We start from the raw sequence: 22,486 nt of genomic DNA, 5'->3' as shown, positions 1-22,486 counted from the left end.
GGGGTGACATGGATACAAACCGAACTTTCAAACGTCGGTTTGGGATGACAAGTGGCAAACCGGAGTTTCAAACTCTGGTTTTACTAGTTTTGTAATTTTTTTTTTTTTTTTTTTTTAAATTCCATAGTTTTGTAAACAACTTTCCAAAAACTACCATTCAAAAAAAAAATAATAATAATAAAAAAATCCATAGAAACTTACGTTTGAAATTATAACATATATGTAATATAGAAACTTAACATTTATTAAACATACATGTACATAAAACAGCACTAAAACAACATACTTCAATCAATTCCCAAAGACATAAATAGATACCTAAATTCATACTCATGACATCACACTTTCAAACACATAATTCGATCATCTTGAGTCATTTGTTTATTCACAATGACATCATTCACACAAAGCACAAGCTAATAAACATTTCTTCATTACAAATCATGAATTAATGATCTTTCCCATTTTCATTAAGCTTAATAACCTTAAGCTCTCTTTGAAAATATTCTCCAGCATAAACGGGTGGATACTTATCAGCATGAGGCGATTGCGCATAATGACCCAACGGCTTCATTACAGCATCAGATGCTACTGCAGAAAACAACTAACAAAACAAACAAGAAAGTAAACATAAGGTTAATCATTTAGTTTATCTTATTAATTAAATGGTCGTTGACTAATTATTTGATGTACTCACAGTTGAGGATACTCTCCATAAGCTTCTATTTTCTTTTTTTGCTTTTTCAATTGCTTCTATTGTTTTTTCAGTTACCACAACTTCATGCAAACCAGCCATACAGTCTCCTGCGGTAACCCATTCTAACTGCACATATTGAAATCAATTGTTTAGAATGAATTTAAGTTAATTAATTATAAAATACGAATTGAGCTGAATAATACTAATTACTATACTATCTAAAAGACAAAACCTGTAACATTATTCATCAATAGTAACCAGGGGTATTTTCATCATTTTACCTTCTTTTTTTTGGTGTCCAACGATAAAAGAAGCAACTTTCGTAAAAGAATCATCCCTTCAATGTTACCAAAAGATGTCGAAAAAAATTCTTTTTTACAAAAAAAATTAACTACCTTTTTTTTTCTTCCCGCTAAACGATAAAAGAGGCAACTTTCATAAAAGGAACAACCCTTCAATGTTACCAAAAGATGTCGGAAAACATTCTTTTTTACAAAATAGATCAACTAACTTTAAAAAAAAAAGAACGCTAAAAGAAGCAACTTTCACAAAAGGAACAACTCTTCAATGTTAGATGTCGAAAAAAAAAAAATTTTTACAAAATAGATCAAGATTTTTTTTTTAAAACTCGCAATTAAAACGGAGCCCCCGGCGCGAAACGAGGGCTCCACAACTAGTTTCGGACTATCATAATATTCATAAAGCTAAGGTAACATTATTTTGATACAGTTTACATAATACATAGATAAAAAAAAAACTTATTAGAAGTAACAAAACAGGCGGGTTAGTCAGACTAGGTGTCGTTTGTTTTCGGTTAGCAGACCTTATTATGTCTTATATCACGTTTTTACTGCAGACTGTTTGTTTTTATAAAGATATAAGATAAAATAATGTCTTATTCTGTATTCAATCTCGCAGACTTAGAAATTTACTTATAAGTGTTGCAGACAAGAGTAAGTTATTTTACAGACATAAAAACAAACAATTTTTTCAATATTTAAAAACATACGGACCTTTAAACCACATCTTCTTTATAAACATGGTCCGCATATCTTCAGACAAAAACATCTTAAAAACAAACAATATCTAACACGTTAATATTTGACTGGTTATACTTACCCACCAAGGGTTGCAATATGTCTCTACTTTTTAGCAATGAACGACCCATTTCAACTTTAACTTCTTTATTAATTTTACCAATTTATAAAACAAATACAGCCCGTATGACATTTTATTCATAAAAATTGGGATATATTTGCCTGCTTTATTACCTGTTTTCCGGTTTGAATAAGGAGACACCCTTCCGGAACCTTTACTTCTACTTTCTTCCCGTTCCTTAGCCAAATGTAGAGACCGGGAAATTTACTTCTGTAATGAATGGTTAAAAAGTTAAGATCATAATGATATCCTGCAAAAACAGTACCCTCTTTTCCATGGCTACCCAAATCGCCCCCTGTTGGAGAAAGAAGATGTGGGCCCTGCAAATAAAATTATATATGCTTTTATTGTGGTTGATGTTACAATATAAAGAATTGAAAAAGACAAGTCTAGTGCTGGCCATTCAATTTATTTATTTTCTATATACAAAGAAAGATTATTTTTTAAAGCAATGTGTAACCACGGAGACTTGCCTGAGTGATCACTGAGTTGTCCAATTAAACATACCACCCGGGTTCAATTCATGACTATGCCAAATTGTTTAGAAAGGGAATGTGACTAGAGGGTGCGCATAATGCGCAAATCACCCGGTACCATGTTTCGCGCTTGGGGGCTTGATTACCCTTCTCTAGGGAGCCAATGTGCTTGTCGGGTTTCCTTTCTTACCAAAAAAAACGCACACACCTCAAAACTATTTTTTCCATGAATATATTGTCCACTTCAGGACTTGAACCCATAACCTATAATGGTTAGAGGGGCATCTTGATATTGCTATACCAACAACAATTTGGTATATACAATGAACGATAAATGATTAATAGACTCACATTCTTTAAAAGACTAGTGAATGCATCCTTTGGAAGGCCAAATCCAATTGCTGCCATTTCTGCAACAGCCTGATGATATGGAGTTAAGATAGAGAAATTCGAGAAATGAACATGCGAATATATAGTTGCTAAAAAGGGAATATAGATTTATGTAAGTATGAAGTCATACACACACCTCTACAGCAGACATGAGTTTATAACCCCAAGAATCCATAGTTTCTTCCCACTCAGGAAAACCTTCAGGAACAATATGATCAGCGTTGAGATCCTAAAATACGTTCACAATTACATTTTTAGGAAACATCAAGCACATAAGTAATGGATCAAGATGGTTCTTTGGTATCAGTTGGTTGTTTGGGTTGGATATCTTAATGCTTTTGACCAAATAAGTGTATACTTTTGTTTAACGAGTTATATCACTTCAATAGAAATATATAACAATATTTAGGAAGAATGTATAAAAAGTAGTATTGGTGTCAATGAAGCGTAGGTCAGTATTTTATTTTATTTATTTATTTATTTATTTATATTTTTTTACGACGATATCGACATCGAATGCCCTCATTTGTCACCCACACAGCTCAGTTAGTAATGGGCCGGTTTTAACTTAACAAGTCAGAATAAATTAAAACCTGAAACTGGGTAGTCGATGGTCTAGGACCAATTCTCCACATGTAACGCCATTTAAGATCTGCACCCTTTGGAATCAAAGGTTGGTGCTCTTTTGGTAATTCTTTAGCCTTCTTAAGCATATCTGGGACAGCCAAACTACGAGGAACTTCAAGTCCGCCTGGTGTTGCACCATTCTGTTTATTATTTATAACAAATAAAATTTAGAAGTTAATCAGTTTTTGCCTCAAACAAAAATAGGAAATTTAATATGGTTCCAAATCTCTATTGGCCCGCTAGATTTTGTTTCAGCATCACCAATAGCAAGAGGTGTTTCAAATAGCATAACGAGTCCACAACAATTGTATTACAACAACAACAACAACAACAACAACAAAAAAACCCAATACCACATAAGTGGTGTATGGGAGAGGTGAGATGTAGACAATCATTCCCATATCCGAGAAAAAAAACAAGTCATTTCTTCACCCAGAGTGAAAACACTCTCAAAGGTAGAGAAAGTCATCCCTCTCTTCATTCGACGGATAGAGAGATTGCTTCCGAGTGGACCTCCGGCCAATAAGTAGGAAAAAATTTTAAAAAAATCACTACTACAAAAATTACATTAGAGACGCCCAATAGAAATGGGTTAAAATGATTTTGAAAGAAAACGGTTTCTAAAACTACATAGAAACGGGTTGGTTTAGATAAACCCCATCTCTGTTCTAAAAAACCCACGCGGAAGTATAGAAAAGGCTTTTTTAATATAAACCCATTCCTATTCAGTTACTTAGAAACGTTGTTAACAAAATGGTTTTTATTGTTTGGAACCGCTTAAACTAATCTAACCCGTCTCTAAAAACCCTTGTGTACCCGATCCAAGTTTCTAAATATCCTATTTGTTCTCAAATATTAACTGTTAATAATAATTAATTAATTGGTCTAATGGGAATGTGTTTGATAAAGTCAATGAGCTTAGGGTCAAATTAAAGAAATGTCAAGCTGATATTGATTCATCCTCATGATCTGAGTGTAAGGAATGAAGCATCTTTCATTTTGAAACAATATGAAGCTGCTAAAGTTGATGAATTGATCCTTCTGCAACAAAAGGCTAAGTTACATTGGTTAACTGAAGGTGATAAGAACACAAAGTTCTTTCATAGTGTGCTTAAGAGTAGAAAATAAAAAAGCAGGGTGGATAGCATATGTGATGATAATGGTACCAGGTTCAATGGTGACCAAGTTAATGATCAATTTGTCAAGCATTTTGAAAAGTTCTTGGGTCATAATGGTAATTACAGGCCTATTGAAGATCTTGGAGATATTTTCACTAAGAAACTTTCAAACTTGGAAGCTCAAAATATGGTGTCTCCTGTTACTGATGATGAAGTTAAAACAGCTTTATTTGACATTGATGATAATAAGGCTAGTGGCCCAGATGGCTATTCTGCGGTCTTTTTTAAAAAGGCATGGAGTATCATTGGATCTGACATTTGTGGTGCTATCAAAGAATTTTTTGAAACTGGCAAACTACTAAAGGAGGTTAATTCTACTTTAATTGCTCTTATTCCTAAGCTTGATACCCCAAATAAAGTTTCTGATTTCAGGCCTATTGCTTACTGCAATGTCCTATATAAATTCATTAGTAAGATCCTTACTAATAGAATTAAAAATGGGTTGGATAAGTTGGTTGGTTTAGTCAAAGTGCTTTTATCCCAGGTAGAAATATTCATGACAACATTTTGGTGGCTCAGGAAATCTTTAAAGGGTATAATAGGGCTGCTGGCCTTAAAAGGTGTGCTCTTAAGATAGATTTGCAGAAAGCTTATGATACTATCAATTGGAAATTTTTAGAAGATATTCTCATCAAATTTGGTTTTCATGATTTAATGGTTGGATGGATTATGACCTGTATTTCAAGCACATCTTTTTCTGTGTGCATCAATGGAGAAATTCATGGATATTTTAAAGGTGGTAGAGGTTTGAGACAGGGTGACCCTATTTCTCCATATATTTTCACTTTGGTAATGGAGGTTTTATCTTTAATCATGGAAGCTAATATCAAGGAAAGCAGGAGATTCAAGTACCATCACAAATGTAAAGAGATGAAATTATCTCACATGTGTTTTGCAGATGACTTGCTTATAATGTGTCATGGTGATGAAGATTCTCTTAAGGTGATTAAGAAAGTGTTGGATGATTTTGGGCAAGTTTCAGGTTTGTTGCCTAATATGGGGAAAAGTACTATTTTTTTTAGAAGTGTGCCACTGCAGACTCAATTTAAAATGATGCAAATTCTGCCTTTTTCTCTTGGTAAATTTCCAATGAAATACTTAGGAGTTCCTCTGGTAAGCAAAAAGCTGAGCATTAAAGATTGCAGGAGCTTAATAGATAAAGTCAAGAGCAAGGTTTTAAATTGGAAAAACAAAAAACTGTCTTATGCTGGAAGATTACAACTTGTTACTTCTGTTTTGGCTGCTATGCAGATATACTGGATGTCTGTATATGTTCTGCCTCAGGGAGTCATTCAAGACATTGAAAGGGCTCTTAAAGGCTTTTTATGGTGCCAAGATGTTAATTCAAAAGGAAAAGCTAAAGTTTCATGGAAGAGTGTTTGTAGGCCTAAGGATCAGGGTGGTCTAGGTATTAAAAACTTGAAAGAATGGAATGAAACATTGATTATAAAACATATCTGGAGAGTGCTTACCCAAAAAGACACCTTGTGGGGTAAATGGGTCAATTTAGTTAAGATTAAAGATTCAAGTTTTTGGGATATTTCTTCTAAGTATGATGATAGCTGGGGTTGGAAACACTTATTGAGCCTTAGAGATAAAGTGAAACTGCACATTGATGTTCAAAGCATAAATGGTGTCGATTGCTTCCTGTGGGTAGATAATGCTGGTAAAAGGGTGCCTTTTTCAGCTCAGCAAGTATGGAAAGATTATAGTACTAATTCTAGTACTGTGGAATGGAGTCATATTATTTGGTTTAAGCAATTTGACCCCAAGATGGCATTTATTCTATGGCTTGCTGTTTTAAAAAGACTGCAAACTCAAGATAGAATTCATCAATGGCTGCCAAATGCTAATCTCAAATGTGTTTTTTGTGATAAGGAGAGAGATTCCATAGACCATTTATTCTTCAAGTGTGAATATAGTTTGGAAGTTTGGAACAATTTGAAGAGGTTTTTGTTGTTCAGGGGGATTCCAAACCAATTTTCTCAAATTGTGCAGGCTATGTCTCAATATAATATTTGGAGTATTCTTAATAGGTTGGTATTTGCAGCTAGTGTATACTATATTTGGCAGGAAAGAAATCATCGCGTGTTCAGAAATGAAAGCAGGCCTGTTAGTGTTTTAAGTAATGTAATCTTCAAATATGTGCAGATGAAATTGCAGACTTTCAATGTCAAAATGTCCCCTGCAGTGATGAAGGCTGCTGCTATGTGGAAATTGAAAATTTTGAATTCTAGGTTTGTTGCTATGTAGTGTTAGCATGGGTTTTTTGTTTTTGTATTGTATTGTTTGTTTTGGGGTTTGGGTATATCCAGCCTAGTGTATGCCATTTGAAAAGTAATATATTTTTTCTTTTGCCAAAAAAAAAAAAATAAAAATAATTAATTAATTATATCCAACTAAAACTTAGCATTTTTTTAACAATTTAAACTAAGATCTCTCAAAATTCAAGCTCTATTATATTCCCAACACTAAAAAACCGTTCATGTTCATATTTTGGGGAAAATCCATCTCCATATCTGCCCAAAGTAAACCCTAGCTACCGCCAAGACAACAGCTGCCTTTGCAACCATCTACAACCGCCATCGTCGGTCATTAAGCCGAGACCACATCTGCCTCTTGCATCAATTTTTTCAGTTGATTGACATCGAAAAAGGTATATTCTAAAAGTCTCGTTATTTTCTTGTGCTGTACTTCATACTTACTATCTAAACATTTATATGTTAATATGTAAAATCTGGTTAATGCCCAATTGTAATTATCCTTGCTGCTGCCATGTGTTTTTGTTTGTATTGCTCACTGTTTTTGGCAATACGGAGTATGAAATCTCATAATCTCCCACTGTTCTATTTGTAAATATGTGTATTCATACTTTTAGTCCCTGCAACCATTATATGTTCTCTTGTGTCTTATTTTAATAAATTTATTTTCTCTTTCAAAAAAAATAATAGGAGATGTGTATGTATATACATAATTAGTTATTTTGCTATTAATAGAAACTAGGTTAGTTTTATGATTATTATAAAAGAAATTGCATCTGATTTTGCAAGAGTTTTATTCCAGGACTCATCTCCCATCGCCTCTATTTTAGTTTCTAAGTTTCAGTTATTTTAATTTGTAGTCTGAAAGCATGCTATACTGAATTTTTTGCGACTTGTAATTCTGTGTGTAAAGTTGTGTCTTATTCGATCCACCACAGGCTATAGCATGTTTTAGTTTTTCAGTTTCCATTATTGTAATTTGCAGTCTGAAAGAGTGCTATACTGATTTTTTTTACTTGTAATTATGTGTGTGAAGCTGTGTCGTATTCGATCCACCACAGGCTGTACCATGTATCCATCTTTTTCTTTTACATTAATTCAATTGTCTTTTAAAAAAAAAAACTTATCGATTCTTTTATCTTACCTATACATGAATTGGAAAAGCATAGAAATATGATACACAAGGAGAAACCTCTATTTATTCGGGATTTCTATGATCATTTGGATGACACGACCAAATCCTAGATTTGGTGTTGTGCTTTTTCTCGAGGAGGTCTTCGGGCCTAGTGTGTGTAAACAAACTGTTGTTACCTCTGAAGATCTTATGTCTCTCCTAACAAATGGTTGGCTCGATATGTCAGTAATAACTTATTTCGCCATGTAAGTACATTCTTATATGTTTTTATTTTACAACCATATTTGAAATTACTGTTTTTTTTAAAGATCTATATATTTTAGGGAGGTGATTTGTACACCACTAATTTTAGCCATACACCACTAAATATGCAGTAGACTGTTGTACAGTACAATGCTTTAATGCACGTTTAGTGGTGTATGGCTAAAACTTAGTGGTGTACGAATCAACACCCTATATTTTAACATCTTTGTAGGTAGTTACATGAGAGTATGCAAAAACTGTGTGGAAATAGATGTGCGGTTTTGAACCCCTATGAGATTCGAGGCCCTCGATGTGTTAACAATCCTGCCAATGTCATGAATTATCTTCTGAATGTAAGTAAAACACATGAGAAGGATAAAACGTTTTTCCTCGCACCCTACTATCAAAGGTACGTACCTGTCAGATACTCTTTCTGTTTAATTTTCATGTATGATAATCGTGTATACTAAATTTCTGTCAGATACTCTTTTTTGTTTAAATTTTGTGTATGATACTCGTGTATACTAAAATACTTACAATTTTACTAGCAAACATTGGGTCTTTGTTCATAATTTCCCCCCACGACAACACGGTGTTCGTATTAGATTCACTTGGGTTAAAAACGAAGTCAGCAAACGAAGACAACTACTCAATTGCAAACCCTATCAGAATGCAAGAGTTTTATTATGCTTATATAATTCAATGTTATTTTGTTTTCAAATTATAACACGATATTAATACTTTTTAGGATACTTGAAGATGTTCGTTGGATCTTTCCTAAGGTAAATTTCCTTTCCGTTTTTTATATATGTATGTAAATACATACCATATTAACTGTATTGTTTGTTCATATTGTTTTGGTTTGGGTCAACTTTGATATGTTATGATCAAGTTGTTTGAGTTAAATATTGACACAAATAAATACTTGTTCATTTGAAATTAGTGCCACCAACAAAAAGGAGGTTGAGAATGTGGTTACTACGTGATGCGGTGGATGCATGAGTTCATCATATTTAAACAAGATGACTTTTCGCAAACTGTAAGTGTTTGTTAAATGATTTTGGTATATAAAGTACAAAATAAACCAACTGTTTGTTACATAACGATTATTATAATTTATTTTTCTTATTCACAGATCCCAAGACTCATACGAAGAGATAGATTTAAACAATACTGTTGCTATGTGGCTATCATATTATTTGAAGACTTGTAATAATTTGTTTGGTTGTATGAATGTGAATTGAGTTTTGAAGCTAGCCAAGTATTTTTACTTCTTTTTTTTTTTTTTTTTTGTATGCTAAATTTAAGATTGAAATTGAAGTTTATATTTGTTTGTTTATATATGGTTCAGTTTTTGTATAATGGTATCCATTTTTTACATACAGCAACTACTATGTTTCTGCTAAAAAAATATGTCCAGGTGATATATATATATTATTCCCTCCAAATATCTTTTGTTTATATGTTATAGAATAGAGATAGGTGATTTAGTAAGAAATTGGGCTCTAAAACGTTTTAGAAACAGGTTAATTATAATATACTGGTCTCTAAATACTTTAGAAATAGGTTTGAAGTTTAAAAAGCAGTCTCTAAACACCCAGAATAGAAATCGGCTCTTTAAAAGTTTTAGAAATGTCCCCCCTTTAGAAACGGGTTTAAGAACACATCTCTAAAGTAGCAAACAACCCATTCCTAAACACATTTTCTGTAGTAGTGAATAAAATTAAATGAAAAATAAAATTGTGACCCATGAAAATGGTAAAATCAAATTTCCATGAGTTTTAAATCTTGCCTGAAATTTACTTGTATTAATATAAGCATATTATAGTTTAGTTATTTCATATAAAATAAAAATTTAACATAAGTCTTAAGTTATGAAACTATAACCTAAACCTGCAAGTTTATTATCTTATAAGGAAACACCAGAGTTTCTTTGTTTTCTTGTATAACCAGCCGAAAAGGAGAGTAGTTTAGTTTTATGTTTGGACTAATTGAGTTATCTCTCGACTATTTTTGACTATTTGTCTCGCGAACTCAAGATATGATGTTAGTGAAATGTAAGCATAAGACTTATTGTGATGATATTAAAAACTCAATCTCTATCTCTATATATGTTATAATATGATGGTTAAGAAATTAGCATAGTGTTCTTGATAATTTAACACCCAACTTTGAAAAAGAACAAAATACATGTGTTATATACTCTTTCTTCTTCTTTCCTTTTTAGTAAATTTTTCATGATTACATTATTGTCTTGAATGTTGTCAATTTTTTGCTTGAAATAGACAATCTCGCGTGTGTGCTCCACATGTTTTGTAATTTCTACTTTATTAAATTAAATTAAAATCACATTATAAAATAAAATTTAAAAATAATATCCTGTATAAAATAAAGTTTAGGATCATACATTCAAATCAAATGTCATCATAAAACATAAGTATTAATGGTTATAAAATTGGTTCTTATAACTTCTTGTGTATATATGTATCACGTTTTGAAACAAGCAGTTTGAAATAGTTTTTCGAATAAAACGTTTTTCGAATAAAACATTTAAAACTGCTCCATTCAAAACGTTTAATTTAGTCAAAAATAATTAAGTGAATAGTTTCAAACAGCTTATCAACTAATTCAAAAGGAGGCTACTAAATCAACCAAGTTATTATAACCTGATAATGAAGATGAGGACGCGCTTGAAGAAGCTTAAATTCATCTGGCATTTCGAAATACTTCTCCATCATACTAATAAACCGATCATCATCTTCAGCACGACATCGTGGATCCTTCACTAGTAACGCACCAGTCTCTCTTAAAATCCGACTAACCTCCAAACATACTTTCTCCAATTCGGTACTTAAGACGCCATCTAAGCAAAATTGGCCAGATGTTGCGTCCACATACGGAGACAGATCGATAACAGGAATATCCATTTCCTACTTCTTTTTGCTAACTCTTGAAGTAGAGTTAACTAAAGAATGCAATGCTTGGTATAAAACTCAATGATCATGTGAATATTTATGGTGGTACATAAGTGCATGGAGATTTTTTGGAAGAATAGGTAATTGGAGATTTCATTAATGTGATGACCACACATTATATTTTGGTTAAATTTTATTTTTATTTTTATGAAATATGTATACATCGACATTAAATATAACCCTACTGCATGTCTGGATTGTTCCATATACGTATTATTTGATTTTGAAGAAAATATCATACTGAAATTTAAATAGACCTTTCGTGTATCTTATCTACATTGTACATGTGTTTTATATAAAGAATAAATAAATTAGATAAATTGTGCATGCTTCAAATGATCGATCGATAGGTTGCAAAATATATATTTTCTTCTTGTAGCTCATCAGAAATAGAATTACTTTTCTGACACAGGATTAAGTAAATGGAAAATGTAAATTCTAGGATGTGTTTTTGTTAAGTAATGTAATTGATGGATATATTATTTGTGTATCCATGAGTACAAGAATGAGGCCATATATATAGCCAAATACCCTAACAAAGTGTAATGGGCTAAGCCCAACAAGCATAATACATAGGCTATTATAATAATATAGTCTAACATCCCCCGTAGTTGGAGCGGGAGTATACCGGACGCTCAAACTGGATCAAAACTCGTCAAACAATGCGTATGGGAGACCTTTTGTGAAGATGTCTGCAAACTGATACCTGGATGGCACATGAAGAACTCGCACCTGTCCCTGGGCAACAAGATCACGAACAAAGTGAATGTCGATCTCGATATGCTTAGTCCGCTGATGTTGAACTGGATTAGTAGATAGGTAAACCGAGCTGACATTATCACAATATACCAGAGTGGCTGAGGTGAGTGGACAGTGAAGCTCTCGGAGAAGGTTACGAATCCAACAAGTCTCGGCAACAGCATTGGCAACCTCGCGATACTCCGCTTCGGAACTGGAGAGAGAGGGCGTGAGTTGCCGCTTGGATGACCATGACAAAAGGTTATTACCGAGAAAAACACAGTAACCGGAGGTAGATCGTTTGGTAGTTGGGCAACCAGCCCAATCGGCGTCAGAGTAGGCAACCAATGTAGTGGGAGATGATGCGTATAACTGTAAGCCAAGATCATTGGTACCCTGAATATAACGAATAATCCGTTTCAGGGCGTGCATGTGCTGTCCTCGAGGATCATGCATGAAGAGACAGATCAGCTGAACAGCATATGAGATGTCGGTTCGAGTGAATGTCAGATACTGTAATGCCCCTGCAAGGCTTCGATAGAGAGTCGTGTCCTTGACAGGAGGACCGTGACTAGTGAGCTTGGCACCCGGTTCAACCGAGGTCCTGCAGGGATGGCAAGTGGGCATTCCAGCCCGCTCAATAATCTCGGTAGCATATTGCCTCTGAGAAAGGAACATGCCAGATGCAGTACGAGTCGCGTGAATCCCAAGAAAGTAGTTCAAAGGTCCTAAATCAGTCATAGCGAATTCCTTATGTAAAGAAGATATAATCCGCTGAAGTAAACCTGTAGAGGAAGCAGTCAACACAATATCATCAACATATAGAAGCAAGTAGGCTGTATCAGATCCTTGACGAAAAATAAAAAGTGATGTATCACAGCGACTTTGATGAAAACCAATCCGCTGTGCATATCCGTCAAAGCGTTGAAACCAAGCACGAGGGGCCTGCTTGAGGCCATATAGAGATTTCTGCAATAAACATACATGATCTGGGTATCTGGTATCACGAAACCCGGGAGACTGATGCATATAGACAGTCTCAGAAATCTGTCCATGTAGAAAAGCGTTCTTAACATCTAGCTGGTGAACAGGCCATTGCCTAGAAACCGCTAAACTAAGAACCGTACGTATGGATGTCGGTATAACAATAGGACTAAAAGTCTCATCACAATCAATGCCAACTTGCTGGCTCCGACCGTTAACAACGAGTCAAGCCTTATACCTGCTCAAATTACTGTCTGCATTATGCTTTTGCTTAAATAGCCACATGGAGCGAACGATGTTCGTGTCCGATGGGTGAGGCACAAGTTTCCAAGTACTGTTGTTAATTAAAGCATTATATTCATCAGTCATAGTTTGTTTCCAGTTAGGGTCGTTAAGAGCTTCAGAGTAAGTACGGGTAATGGGAGATATGGTTGTTGTGTGAAGGTTGAGACGTTGAACCGGCTTGGTGGTACCAAGGCGGGTTCGAGTGATCATGGGGTGAGTGGAGAGAGAAGTAGAGGAAGATGTAGCCTCAGTAGGAGGAGGCTGTGGCTCCGGAAAAGTACGAGGTAGAGGTGTAGGGTCGGTAGCCTCAGTAGGAGGGGGCTGTGGCTCCAATATAATAGGAGGTGGAAGTGTAGTGTCGGTAGCCTCAGTAGGAGGAGGCTGTGTCTCCGGTGGTAGATGAAATGTCCGGGAAAAGGGATTTGGAAGAGGGTCCAAAAAGTCATAACATGGTGGTTGAGTGGGTGTCATGGAACCGAATGGGAAGCAGGTCTCATCGAAGGTGACATGTCGAGAGAGGATGATTTTGTTGGTGGTAAGATCTAGACATCGGTAACCCCGATGATTGGAGGGGTACCCTAGAAAAATGCATGGAGTTGAGCGAGGATCAAGTTTGTGTGTGGTAGGAAGGTGAGGGTAGCAGAGGCATCCGAAGACTCGAAGAGTAGTGTAGTTAGGTTTTTGTTTGTAGAGACAGAAGTGCGGGATGTCATGATTGATAGTGGAAGAGAGAAGAATGTTAAGTAGGTAAGCTGCCATGTGGAGAGCTTCCTCCCAGTAAGTTGGCGGGAGATGAGCTTGAAAGAGAAGGGTGCGAATTAGATTGTTAATGGTGCGGAGCATGCGTTCGGACTTTCCATTTTGCTGAGAAGTGTGAGGGCAGGAGAACCGGAATTGAATACCATTAGTTTGAAGAAGTTGATGAAAAGCAGTGTTATCGAATTCACCCCCATTATCACATTGAAAAGCTTTGATTTCTTTGTTAAATTGAGTGCGAACAAATGTACGAAATTTTATGAATGTGGTAAATGCGTCAGATTTATTGCGTAAAGGAAAAACCCATACATAATGCGAAAAGTGATCCAGAAATATAATATAATATTTTAAACCACTAAGACTAGGAACAGGAGATGTCCATAAATCTGAATGAATAATATCAAAAGTATCATTAACATTAGAACTTGAAACAGAAAAAGGGAGTCGCACGTGTTTGCCAAGCTGACAGGCATGGCAAAGAACAGGGGACGACGTTTTATTACGAATAATATCTTTATTAGAAATGAGTCTTTGGAAAACATCATGCCCGGGATGTTCGAGACGTTGATGCCATGTAATCGGACTGGTGAGAAGAGCCTGCTGAGAAGAATGAGAGATGGGTGATGTAAGTGGGTAGAGATCCCCGGTGCTATCACATCGAAGAAGCAGGTGACGTGTAAGATAGTCTTTTACAGAAAACCCAAAAGGATCAAATTCAACAGAGACTAAATTATCACGGGTAAATTGACAAACAGATATGAGGTTTTTAACGATGTTAGGGGTTACAAGTACATTATTTAAATGTAACAGACCGGTGAACATTGGGTAACAAGCTATGGCCGGTGTTAGTGAGAGGAATGGTGTTCCCGTTATCAACGGCTACTGATGAATATTTGCAATTATTAAAAACGGTACTAAGATTATTAATATAGAAGGTAAGATGTGAAGACGCACCCGTGTCCATGTGCCACCCGGCAGTACCGTAATCCTGAAGAGTCATTACACTGAATGCATTAGGAGGAATAGTCTTCTGAGTTGTGTAAAAATGTTGGGCCTGCTGTTGAGCCTGCTGTTGGGCCTGTTGATGGGCTTGTTGTTGGACAGTTGACTGGATTCCTTGGACATAATCGCTGGCCATTTTATTTTGAGCCAAAATTTGGGCTTGACAATTAATAATATTTATCAATTCTGCATATGTTGACGACGTAGCGTTTTGACTTTGTATTCGGCAAATGTTGTCATCAGCCATGGTAACAATTGAAAAAAAAGGGATATTAAAGCACAAGTGAGGTAGGTTGTTGTCTGCCACCCATTTACCACATGATGATTTGATTTTTCTTTTTTTTTTTCAATATAAATAGATCCAATCTGTTGAGTACTTGAATAATTCCAAACTCAAAGCCAATCACATTTACCTCGATAACCGTTCATTATATATTAAAAAAAACCAAATAAAAATATATCCTATTGAGTAGATGAACAATTGACACCGTAGACGAATATGTATCCCGGTAATCAATTAATTTATTAATTGATTTCAACAACTAGTATTATTATTATTTTAATAAGAGGGGTATACACCTTTTTGAAGCAACCAAATATGAGTGTAAGCAGCAAAATCAACCACGTGTATATTGCAAAGGAATTAAATAGATAGTGGAATAGAAATATGAGGTGCAAGAGACATGCGGCGGTGATGATTTTGATAATGGATAATGAAGAAAAGAAAGCAGCAGGTGTGGTATTATTGATTGAATCGCCAGCAAGAAAAAAGAAGAAGAAGAATAACCTAAATAATCAGGCTCGATACCATGTTAAGTAAAGTAATTGATGGATATATTATTTGTGTATCCATGAGTACAAGAATGAGGCCATATATATAGCCAAATACCCTAACAAAGTGTAATGGGCTAAGCCCAACCAGCATAATACATAGGCTATTATAATAATATAGTCTAACAGTTTTCACATTGAAGATATATCTTACACAATCTACTAATACTTGAAGATATGATATAAGGGGTTACACAAAGAATGAGTTTAAACGATCCACTAATCTTGTAGTTTTTAACATTTTATAAATGAGTTTTTCGTACTTATAAATGTCAATATAAGTCCGAACCGTAGAAGACTATGGTGTCAAATGTTAGAATTGAGTATGGATTTAGTTATCTGGATTGTTCATGAATTGTGAAAACACTATTTTAATTAAGTATTTCGTCCCAAACAAGCCTCGAATTAACACGAAATCTTAATTAGGATAAGACGTACAATAATGGATTTTGATTTCAGGAAAGAAAAATTCAAAATCAAAGTATCAGGGAAAATGTGTGTGTGCCGATTCTACCAAAAATGAATCTATACATTAATTATTTTGCCAGTTAAAGCGAAGGGATGCAACTCTTCAATTTTGGCGAGAAAATCGGTTGATGAAAAGTCATACGTTTTGGCGGAAAATTCTATTGCAAGGCAACTTTTTAATATAAAGGATAGTGCCTTTTCGGTTGAGGTTTGAGGCGCTGCCCCTTGGACCCCTCCAGACTCGCTGCCCCTTAGACCATTCCAGGGGGCACGGCCCCCTTGACACCCGCAATTTACGCGACAGTTACTAGCCAACTCTTACAAGCGTGTACTCCACACTCTCTGAACCTGTTATTAAGTATAACAAGCTAACTCTTGCATTCAAGTAAATCCCATATAACTAAAATGAATGTTGGATGACACTAAAATCACCAACATCAAAAACTTTGAACGTCAGAAAATATGGTGTCAAAAATTTGAAGTGTTATTAACTTTTTGACATTTTTAAATGTCATTGGGTATTCCTTTTTGATGCTTTTTAGTTTCAAAAAATTGTCACTTATATGTGTCAAAAACATGTAAAGTTATTGACGAAAATGTCAAAAAAAGTGTCAAAAATTAAACATTATTTTGTAGTGATATGAATACTCAATTTTCACAACTGCATTCATTATCAAACAACCGCATTACCTTTGAGATGTTTTTGTCTGAAGATCTGCGGACAATGTCTATAAAAAAGATGTGGCCTAAAGGTCTCTATGTTGATTAGTGAAGACTCTTGTTTTTTAAATCTGTAAAATAGTTTAATCATGTCTTCAACACTTAGAAGCATATTTCTAAGTCTGCGAGGTTGTAGACAGAATAAGAAATTATTTTGTCTTATGTCTTCCGAAAAAAACAGTCTGTAGTTAAAACATCTGCGGACATGAAAACATAAGACATAATAAGATCTGCATACTGAAAAACAAACAACATCTTAATTTGTATCGTAATCGTGGTTGAAGTGTTACTATTTTATCTTTGGATCGATTGAATAACGAATTCTTCTATTGTTCGTGTTATCTAATAATATATGTATAATTTGTACATGGTATTAGAGAGGCCACCATACCTCGCAACCGCGAGATTGAGTGTTGTTGTTATTGAATCAGAGAGGATCGTTTGATATTCATCCACGTTCTTGTCTGAAATCCTCTTTTATAAGGTTTGTTTGACTCACGTTTGGGGGTTTTCAAATTAGGGTTTCTTCTTGACGATCCTGGTTAAGAAGAAGTTGAAGTGGTGTTCGGATTGTTTATTTGGGTGAGGTCATGGAATTTTTTAGTCGGCTGATCTAGCGTCTCGACTTCGGCTTCACAAATTAGGGGGTTCTAGTAGAACCCTAGGTGTTTATGTTCTTAGTTGTTCCAGAACGAAAGGTGTTGTTCTTGTCTTCTTGCTTTCAACTGGGCATCTGTGAGATTTTTCTTGTTCTTTATCTTCTTTAATTTATTATATTGTGCTAGCGATTTCCTATGTAGAAGAGAGGATTTAATGTAAGACATGGAGTGGGTTTCATGAAAACTCACTTATCTTGATTACTGCTTGAACTATCCTTTAGGGTTTCTACTTTGTTGCTCTTTATTTTACGTTTTTTAATTTTTTATTCTATTCTGTTGTTGTGAATCATGGTTAGTGGTGATACTGGTGATTTCAAGACTACTCAAGTAAATAGTCTTGATTTAGGTGATGCTCTATACCTTCATGCTAGTGATACAAGTAGAACTACATTTATATCACTTAAGCTAAAAGGTACAGAGAATTACAATGTTTGGAGTAGATCTATGTTGTTGGCACTGCAGACTAAGAACCAGGTTGATTTTATAGATGGTACTTGTATTATAATTGAAAATGATCAAGTTCTTAGAATGCATTGGGAAATGTGTAATTCTATCATTTTGTCTTGGATTTTAAACTCAATATCAGAGGTATTATTTTTTGGGAAAGTGTTTTCTAAACTGGATAAACCTGTTTGAGATGAATTAAAAGAAACATATGATAAAATTGATGGTTCAATTACATTTAATCTTCATCAAAATTAAACATGTTAATCTAGAATGATTCTTCTTTATCTATTATTCCAGGAAATTGTATTGTTTATTGTATGTATCAAATGATGTATTACATCGAATATATAGGCTCAATATAACTTGGAGCCTAAGCTAAATCTAAACCCTAAAGCCCATGGGCTTATATGTCTAATACGCTCCGTAAGCTAAGGGCGAGGAACGACCAGTAACTTGGATCTCATAAATAGAAATCTATGAGTAGCTGATAGCTTTGTAAAGATACATGAAATTTGGTCATCTGTAGATATGAACTGTACTCGTGAAAATCCTCGAGCAACCATTTTCACGAACAAAGTGAAAGTAAAATTCTACGTGTTTTGTTCGTGCATGAAAAACGGGATTGACTGATAAGGAGGTCGCACCTAGATTATAACACCATAGTATAATTGGTGAAGATGTGTGAATGCCAAGTTTACAAAGAAGATCTTGAAGCCATGTAAGCTCCGCAACTGTATCATTAACGGCTTTGTATTCTGATTCAGTGGAAGAACATAAACTAGTGCGTTATTTATGAGCGGTCCATTAGATAAGATTAGAGCCTAATTATATGACATATCCCCCCATTGATATCCTGTCATCTAAACATCCAGCCCAATCAGCATTAGAGAATGCTTCAAGAGATGATAGTTTTGTGGATGAAGTACATTTCCAATGACTATCCATAAATGCCCGAAGAGTAGTTTCAGAGGCTCGACGTATAAGCATACCATGATTAAGTGTACCATGAAGATAACGTAATATTATTTTAACCACATACCAATGGTGCTCAGTTGGGGCATGCATAAATTGACAAACTTTGTTGACTACATAGGTGATGTCTAGCTGAGAAAGAGTAACATATTGAAGTGCACCAACAACTTGTCGATGTTTAACTGGATTCAAGAACATAGAACTGTCAACCAGATGGGGGCTAGATGTAGCCATCGGAGTGGGCATAGATTTGGGATAGATTTACAGTCAGAGAAGCCAACCCATTGTAAAAAATTTCATTATGTACTTTCATTCAGAAATGATAATATTAGAATCGAATGGAACAATTTCAACATTTAGAAAATAGTTAAGGGAGCCAAGATCTTTTAATGCAAAAGTAGATCCAAGATGGCGAATAAGCCGCTCAATAGTATCAGGATTGTTTCCAGTAATAATGAAATCATCCATATAAACAAGAATGTACATGACAGTGCCATAATAGGAGTAGATAAAAAGAGATGGATCCGTTTTTTAGTCTGTAAAGCCTAGATCGTGAAGATACTTGGAGAGTCATTGAAACCATGCTTATAGAGATTGTTTAACACTAGAAATAGACTTATGAAATAGACAAGAATGATCTGAACGTTGTGGGTCAATAAAAACCGAAAGTTGTTTCATATAGACTGTTTCCTTAAGATTGCCATGGAGAAACTCATTTTGTACATCAAGTTGTCTGAGCGGGCACTTTTGAGTAATCATGAGAGAGAGAGAGAGAGAACAAACCTTATAGTTGTTAATTTAACAATGAGGCTAAATGTCCCTTGAAAATCAATCCCTGGTTGTTGCCGAAAGCCTTTAGCAACAAATCTCGATCTATAACGGCGGTCGGCAATCGATAATTAAAAAAGAAGTGTTGGTCAGAATTTTAAGAGGAGTTAGAAGGTATCTGCGGTGTAATCAAATGCGTCGAAATTTTGAAGAATTCTGGAAAAACAGTAAGTTTTCGGTGAACAGTGGTGGCGATGCGTAGTAGAGATTCGGTGGTCGTTCGGGGCTGAATTTTTTAGGGCTTGGCCAGAATTATATTTCGAATCTTTTGTTGTAGGAGGTGTTGTGTAATTTCGTGTAACGAAGACTAGATCTGAAAAATATTGCTAGCGGTTGTTGTCTAATAGTTTGCCATCCAGGAAAAAAAACGAAAAAGAATGGTTAACTTAGATGTGATACTATATAATTCCAGAAAATTGTATTGTTATTGTATGTATCATACAATGTATTACATCAAATATATGGGGTCAATATAACTTGGACCCTAAGTTAAATCTGAACCCTAAAGTCCATTGACTTATATGTCTAAAAGTTACTAATTATTATCATAAGTTGAATGCTTTGTAGAAAATGTTTAATGCTCATGTCAAACTACCTGATTGTGTGTGCCATGCTAGTGAAGGTTTTAAAGCTCATAATGATCTTATTAAACGTATGCAATTTTTAATGGGATTCCAAGAATCATTCTCATCTATAAGAAGCAATATTTGGTTAATTAACTCTCTTCCATCTGTCAAAAGTGCTTTTGCTACTGTGTCTAGGAAAGAATCTCATAGAGGTTCTTCTCAAACATCTGCTTTTCTAGTTTCAAAGAATTTTGACAATAAAAGGGTTATAGGAAGAGGTCCAAATCCAAATTCCAAATGTACTAAATGTGGTAAATTAGGACACACAATTGAAAGGTATTATGACATTGTTGGTTATCCTTTTGGTTAGTAAGGGGAGGAATAATTTTTCTCAATAATTGAAAACTTGATTCGAATAATATGTTGTGTTGATGCTAAAGGACGTAGTCCTAGTGATGTTTCATTGATTAAGGATCAAATTTTTAAGCTTCTGAATTTTTTCAATGAAAAGTCTGTTGGTAATGATGTTTTCAGTAATACGGGAGGTGTGACGATCCGAAAATTTTCGACCAAATTTAAACTTAATCTTTATATGGTTTAGACACGATAAACAAAGTCTGTTAAACTGAATCTCAAAAGTTTGAACTGTTCAATTGACCTTCGACTGTTCGCGACGATTCACGAACAACTAAATTGTAAATAGATAAATATATATTTCAATATATATAGATATGTATATATTTGAAGTCTAAATTTAAAATACTATGTGCTCTAGTTAATTATGTAAAATAAAAATAAAATATAATATTATTACTAAAATAAATACATATATATAAAGTATATTAAAAATAAATATTTAATGATTATAATACTCGTTTGATGTTCCGATTGATATTAAACAAGATGAATTCAAACTTATATGATTTTAAAATAAACGTTGATCCGAAAATAAATTTCATAAACTATAGACTTATTAAAAATATAATTAGGAACTATTTATTTAATTTTAAAAAAATTTATATTTTACTTAGGGATTGAGAGTAAATATTTAATGTAATTTTTATTTAATAATTTATGATTGAATTTTATACCATAATGACCAAAATAAATAAATATAGTTAATCTAAAAATTTGGGATCTTTCCGAAGACTTTGATCCGCCACTGATTTCAAATAGTGCATGATACACAGTCCGTGAAAACTGTCGCTGGAATTGAGAGGTTGCACTATTTCTTGTACACGTTTGTATTGTTATCATATATTATTAATATTCTGTTGGTACCCGATTAAGCATAGATGATTGAAAAGAATACTATGCGTTACTGTTTTCCTTCTTGTTTTAACCGTCCACTATCTACTTACCTTTACCTATATATTTAAAATATATATGAGATAGAGACTTGTAACCATCACAACCAATAAACCCATTTGACTTGTCTCTGATTAATGTATCTCTTGACTTTTCCACAAAACAAATGACATGTATATATATATATATATATATATATATATATATATATATATATATATATATATATATATATATATATATATACATACACATTTAAATTAATTAATTAAATAAAATAAAATAGACAAATAAACCTTCAACATCTGACAGATTCTATTTTCTCTGCATTCGATTTTCCTTATCTACCACCTACATTAACTAACAATTGAGTATACTGCTTTAATTATTGAATAACATCATCTTTATTGTTTATATAATACGCGTATTGCAACCAATTCAGAAGTAAAACAAATATTTTTTTTTTTACAAAACCATTACCCTCTGTCACCATCACTTTTAAGTGATATCTCAAATTCAAATCAATTTTAAAAATCTAAGAATGCAGATGTGTTAGGATTCATATAGATGACCTATCTGCAAAATTTCAGATTTTAACTCTTCCAATCGAGTATGAATTTTCGAGTTAAAACTTATGAACAAAAAGTCAAACTATATGTTCTTGGTAAAAATTCGAGCTTGTTTTGATGTTTCAAGTCCGATTGACGATTCCAATAGTTTCTATATATGATTAGAAAAATTTATCGTGTTATAATCTCTATCTATTACATAATCGAAACTGA

At 34.0% G+C, this 22,486-nt stretch overlaps 2 protein-coding genes and 1 long non-coding RNA gene across 5 annotated transcripts; 1 reads left to right on the top strand and 2 right to left on the bottom strand.

Annotated features, from left to right (window-relative positions):
- Nucleotides 1-270: 270 nt before the first annotated feature.
- Nucleotides 271-11,157, bottom strand: LOC139877538 (uncharacterized). Its single transcript, XM_071864973.1, has 7 exons — nt 10,832-11,157; nt 3,315-3,488; nt 2,858-2,950; nt 2,683-2,751; nt 1,969-2,175; nt 698-823; nt 271-604 (listed from the first exon to the last, which is right to left on the bottom strand). The coding sequence occupies exons 1-7, from the start codon at nt 11,090-11,092 to the stop codon at nt 449-451; spliced, it is 1,086 nt and encodes a 361-aa protein (XP_071721074.1). The 5' UTR covers nt 11,093-11,157; the 3' UTR covers nt 271-448.
- On the top strand, nt 6,932-9,432 carry LOC139877433 (uncharacterized). 3 transcript variants are annotated; one of them, XR_011768584.1, is made up of 6 exons: nt 6,932-7,182; nt 7,957-8,167; nt 8,398-8,837; nt 8,914-8,947; nt 9,109-9,204; nt 9,301-9,432. It is a non-coding gene; the product is annotated as an uncharacterized lncRNA (long non-coding RNA). The 3 variants fall into 3 exon arrangements; XR_011768583.1 differs by having other exon boundaries at nt 8,398-8,947; XR_011768585.1 differs by having other exon boundaries at nt 7,952-8,167; nt 8,398-8,947.
- Nucleotides 11,158-18,855: 7,698 nt separating the features above from the next.
- On the bottom strand, nt 18,856-19,236 carry LOC139875341 (uncharacterized mitochondrial protein AtMg00810-like). Its single transcript, XM_071862680.1, has one exon. The coding sequence runs from the start codon at nt 19,234-19,236 to the stop codon at nt 18,856-18,858; it is 381 nt and encodes a 126-aa protein (XP_071718781.1).
- Nucleotides 19,237-22,486: the final 3,250 nt, after the last annotated feature.

Source organism: Rutidosis leptorrhynchoides, chromosome 11 (genome assembly GCF_046630445.1).
Source record: "Rutidosis leptorrhynchoides isolate AG116_Rl617_1_P2 chromosome 11, CSIRO_AGI_Rlap_v1, whole genome shotgun sequence".
Lineage (NCBI taxonomy): Eukaryota > Viridiplantae > Streptophyta > Magnoliopsida > Asterales > Asteraceae > Rutidosis > Rutidosis leptorrhynchoides.
This window is presented reverse-complemented; position numbering and strand designations above follow the sequence as displayed.

Bases quoted from the DNA above. Each gene is read 5' to 3' on its own strand.
- LOC139877538 (XM_071864973.1), bottom strand. From the start codon at position 11,092: ATGGATATTCCTGTTATCGATCTGTCTCCGTATGTGGACGCAACATCT. The intron at 2,176-2,682 runs GTGAGTCTATTA...TTTTATTTGCAG, and splicing joins TCACTAGTCTTTTAAAGAAT to GGCCCACATCTTCTTTCTCC. The intron at 605-697 runs GTGAGTACATCA...TTGTTTTGTTAG, and splicing joins TATGGAGAGTATCCTCAACT to TTGTTTTCTGCAGTAGCATC.
- LOC139875341 (XM_071862680.1), bottom strand. From the start codon at position 19,236: ATGGCTACATCTAGCCCCCATCTGGTTGACAGTTCTATGTTCTTGAAT.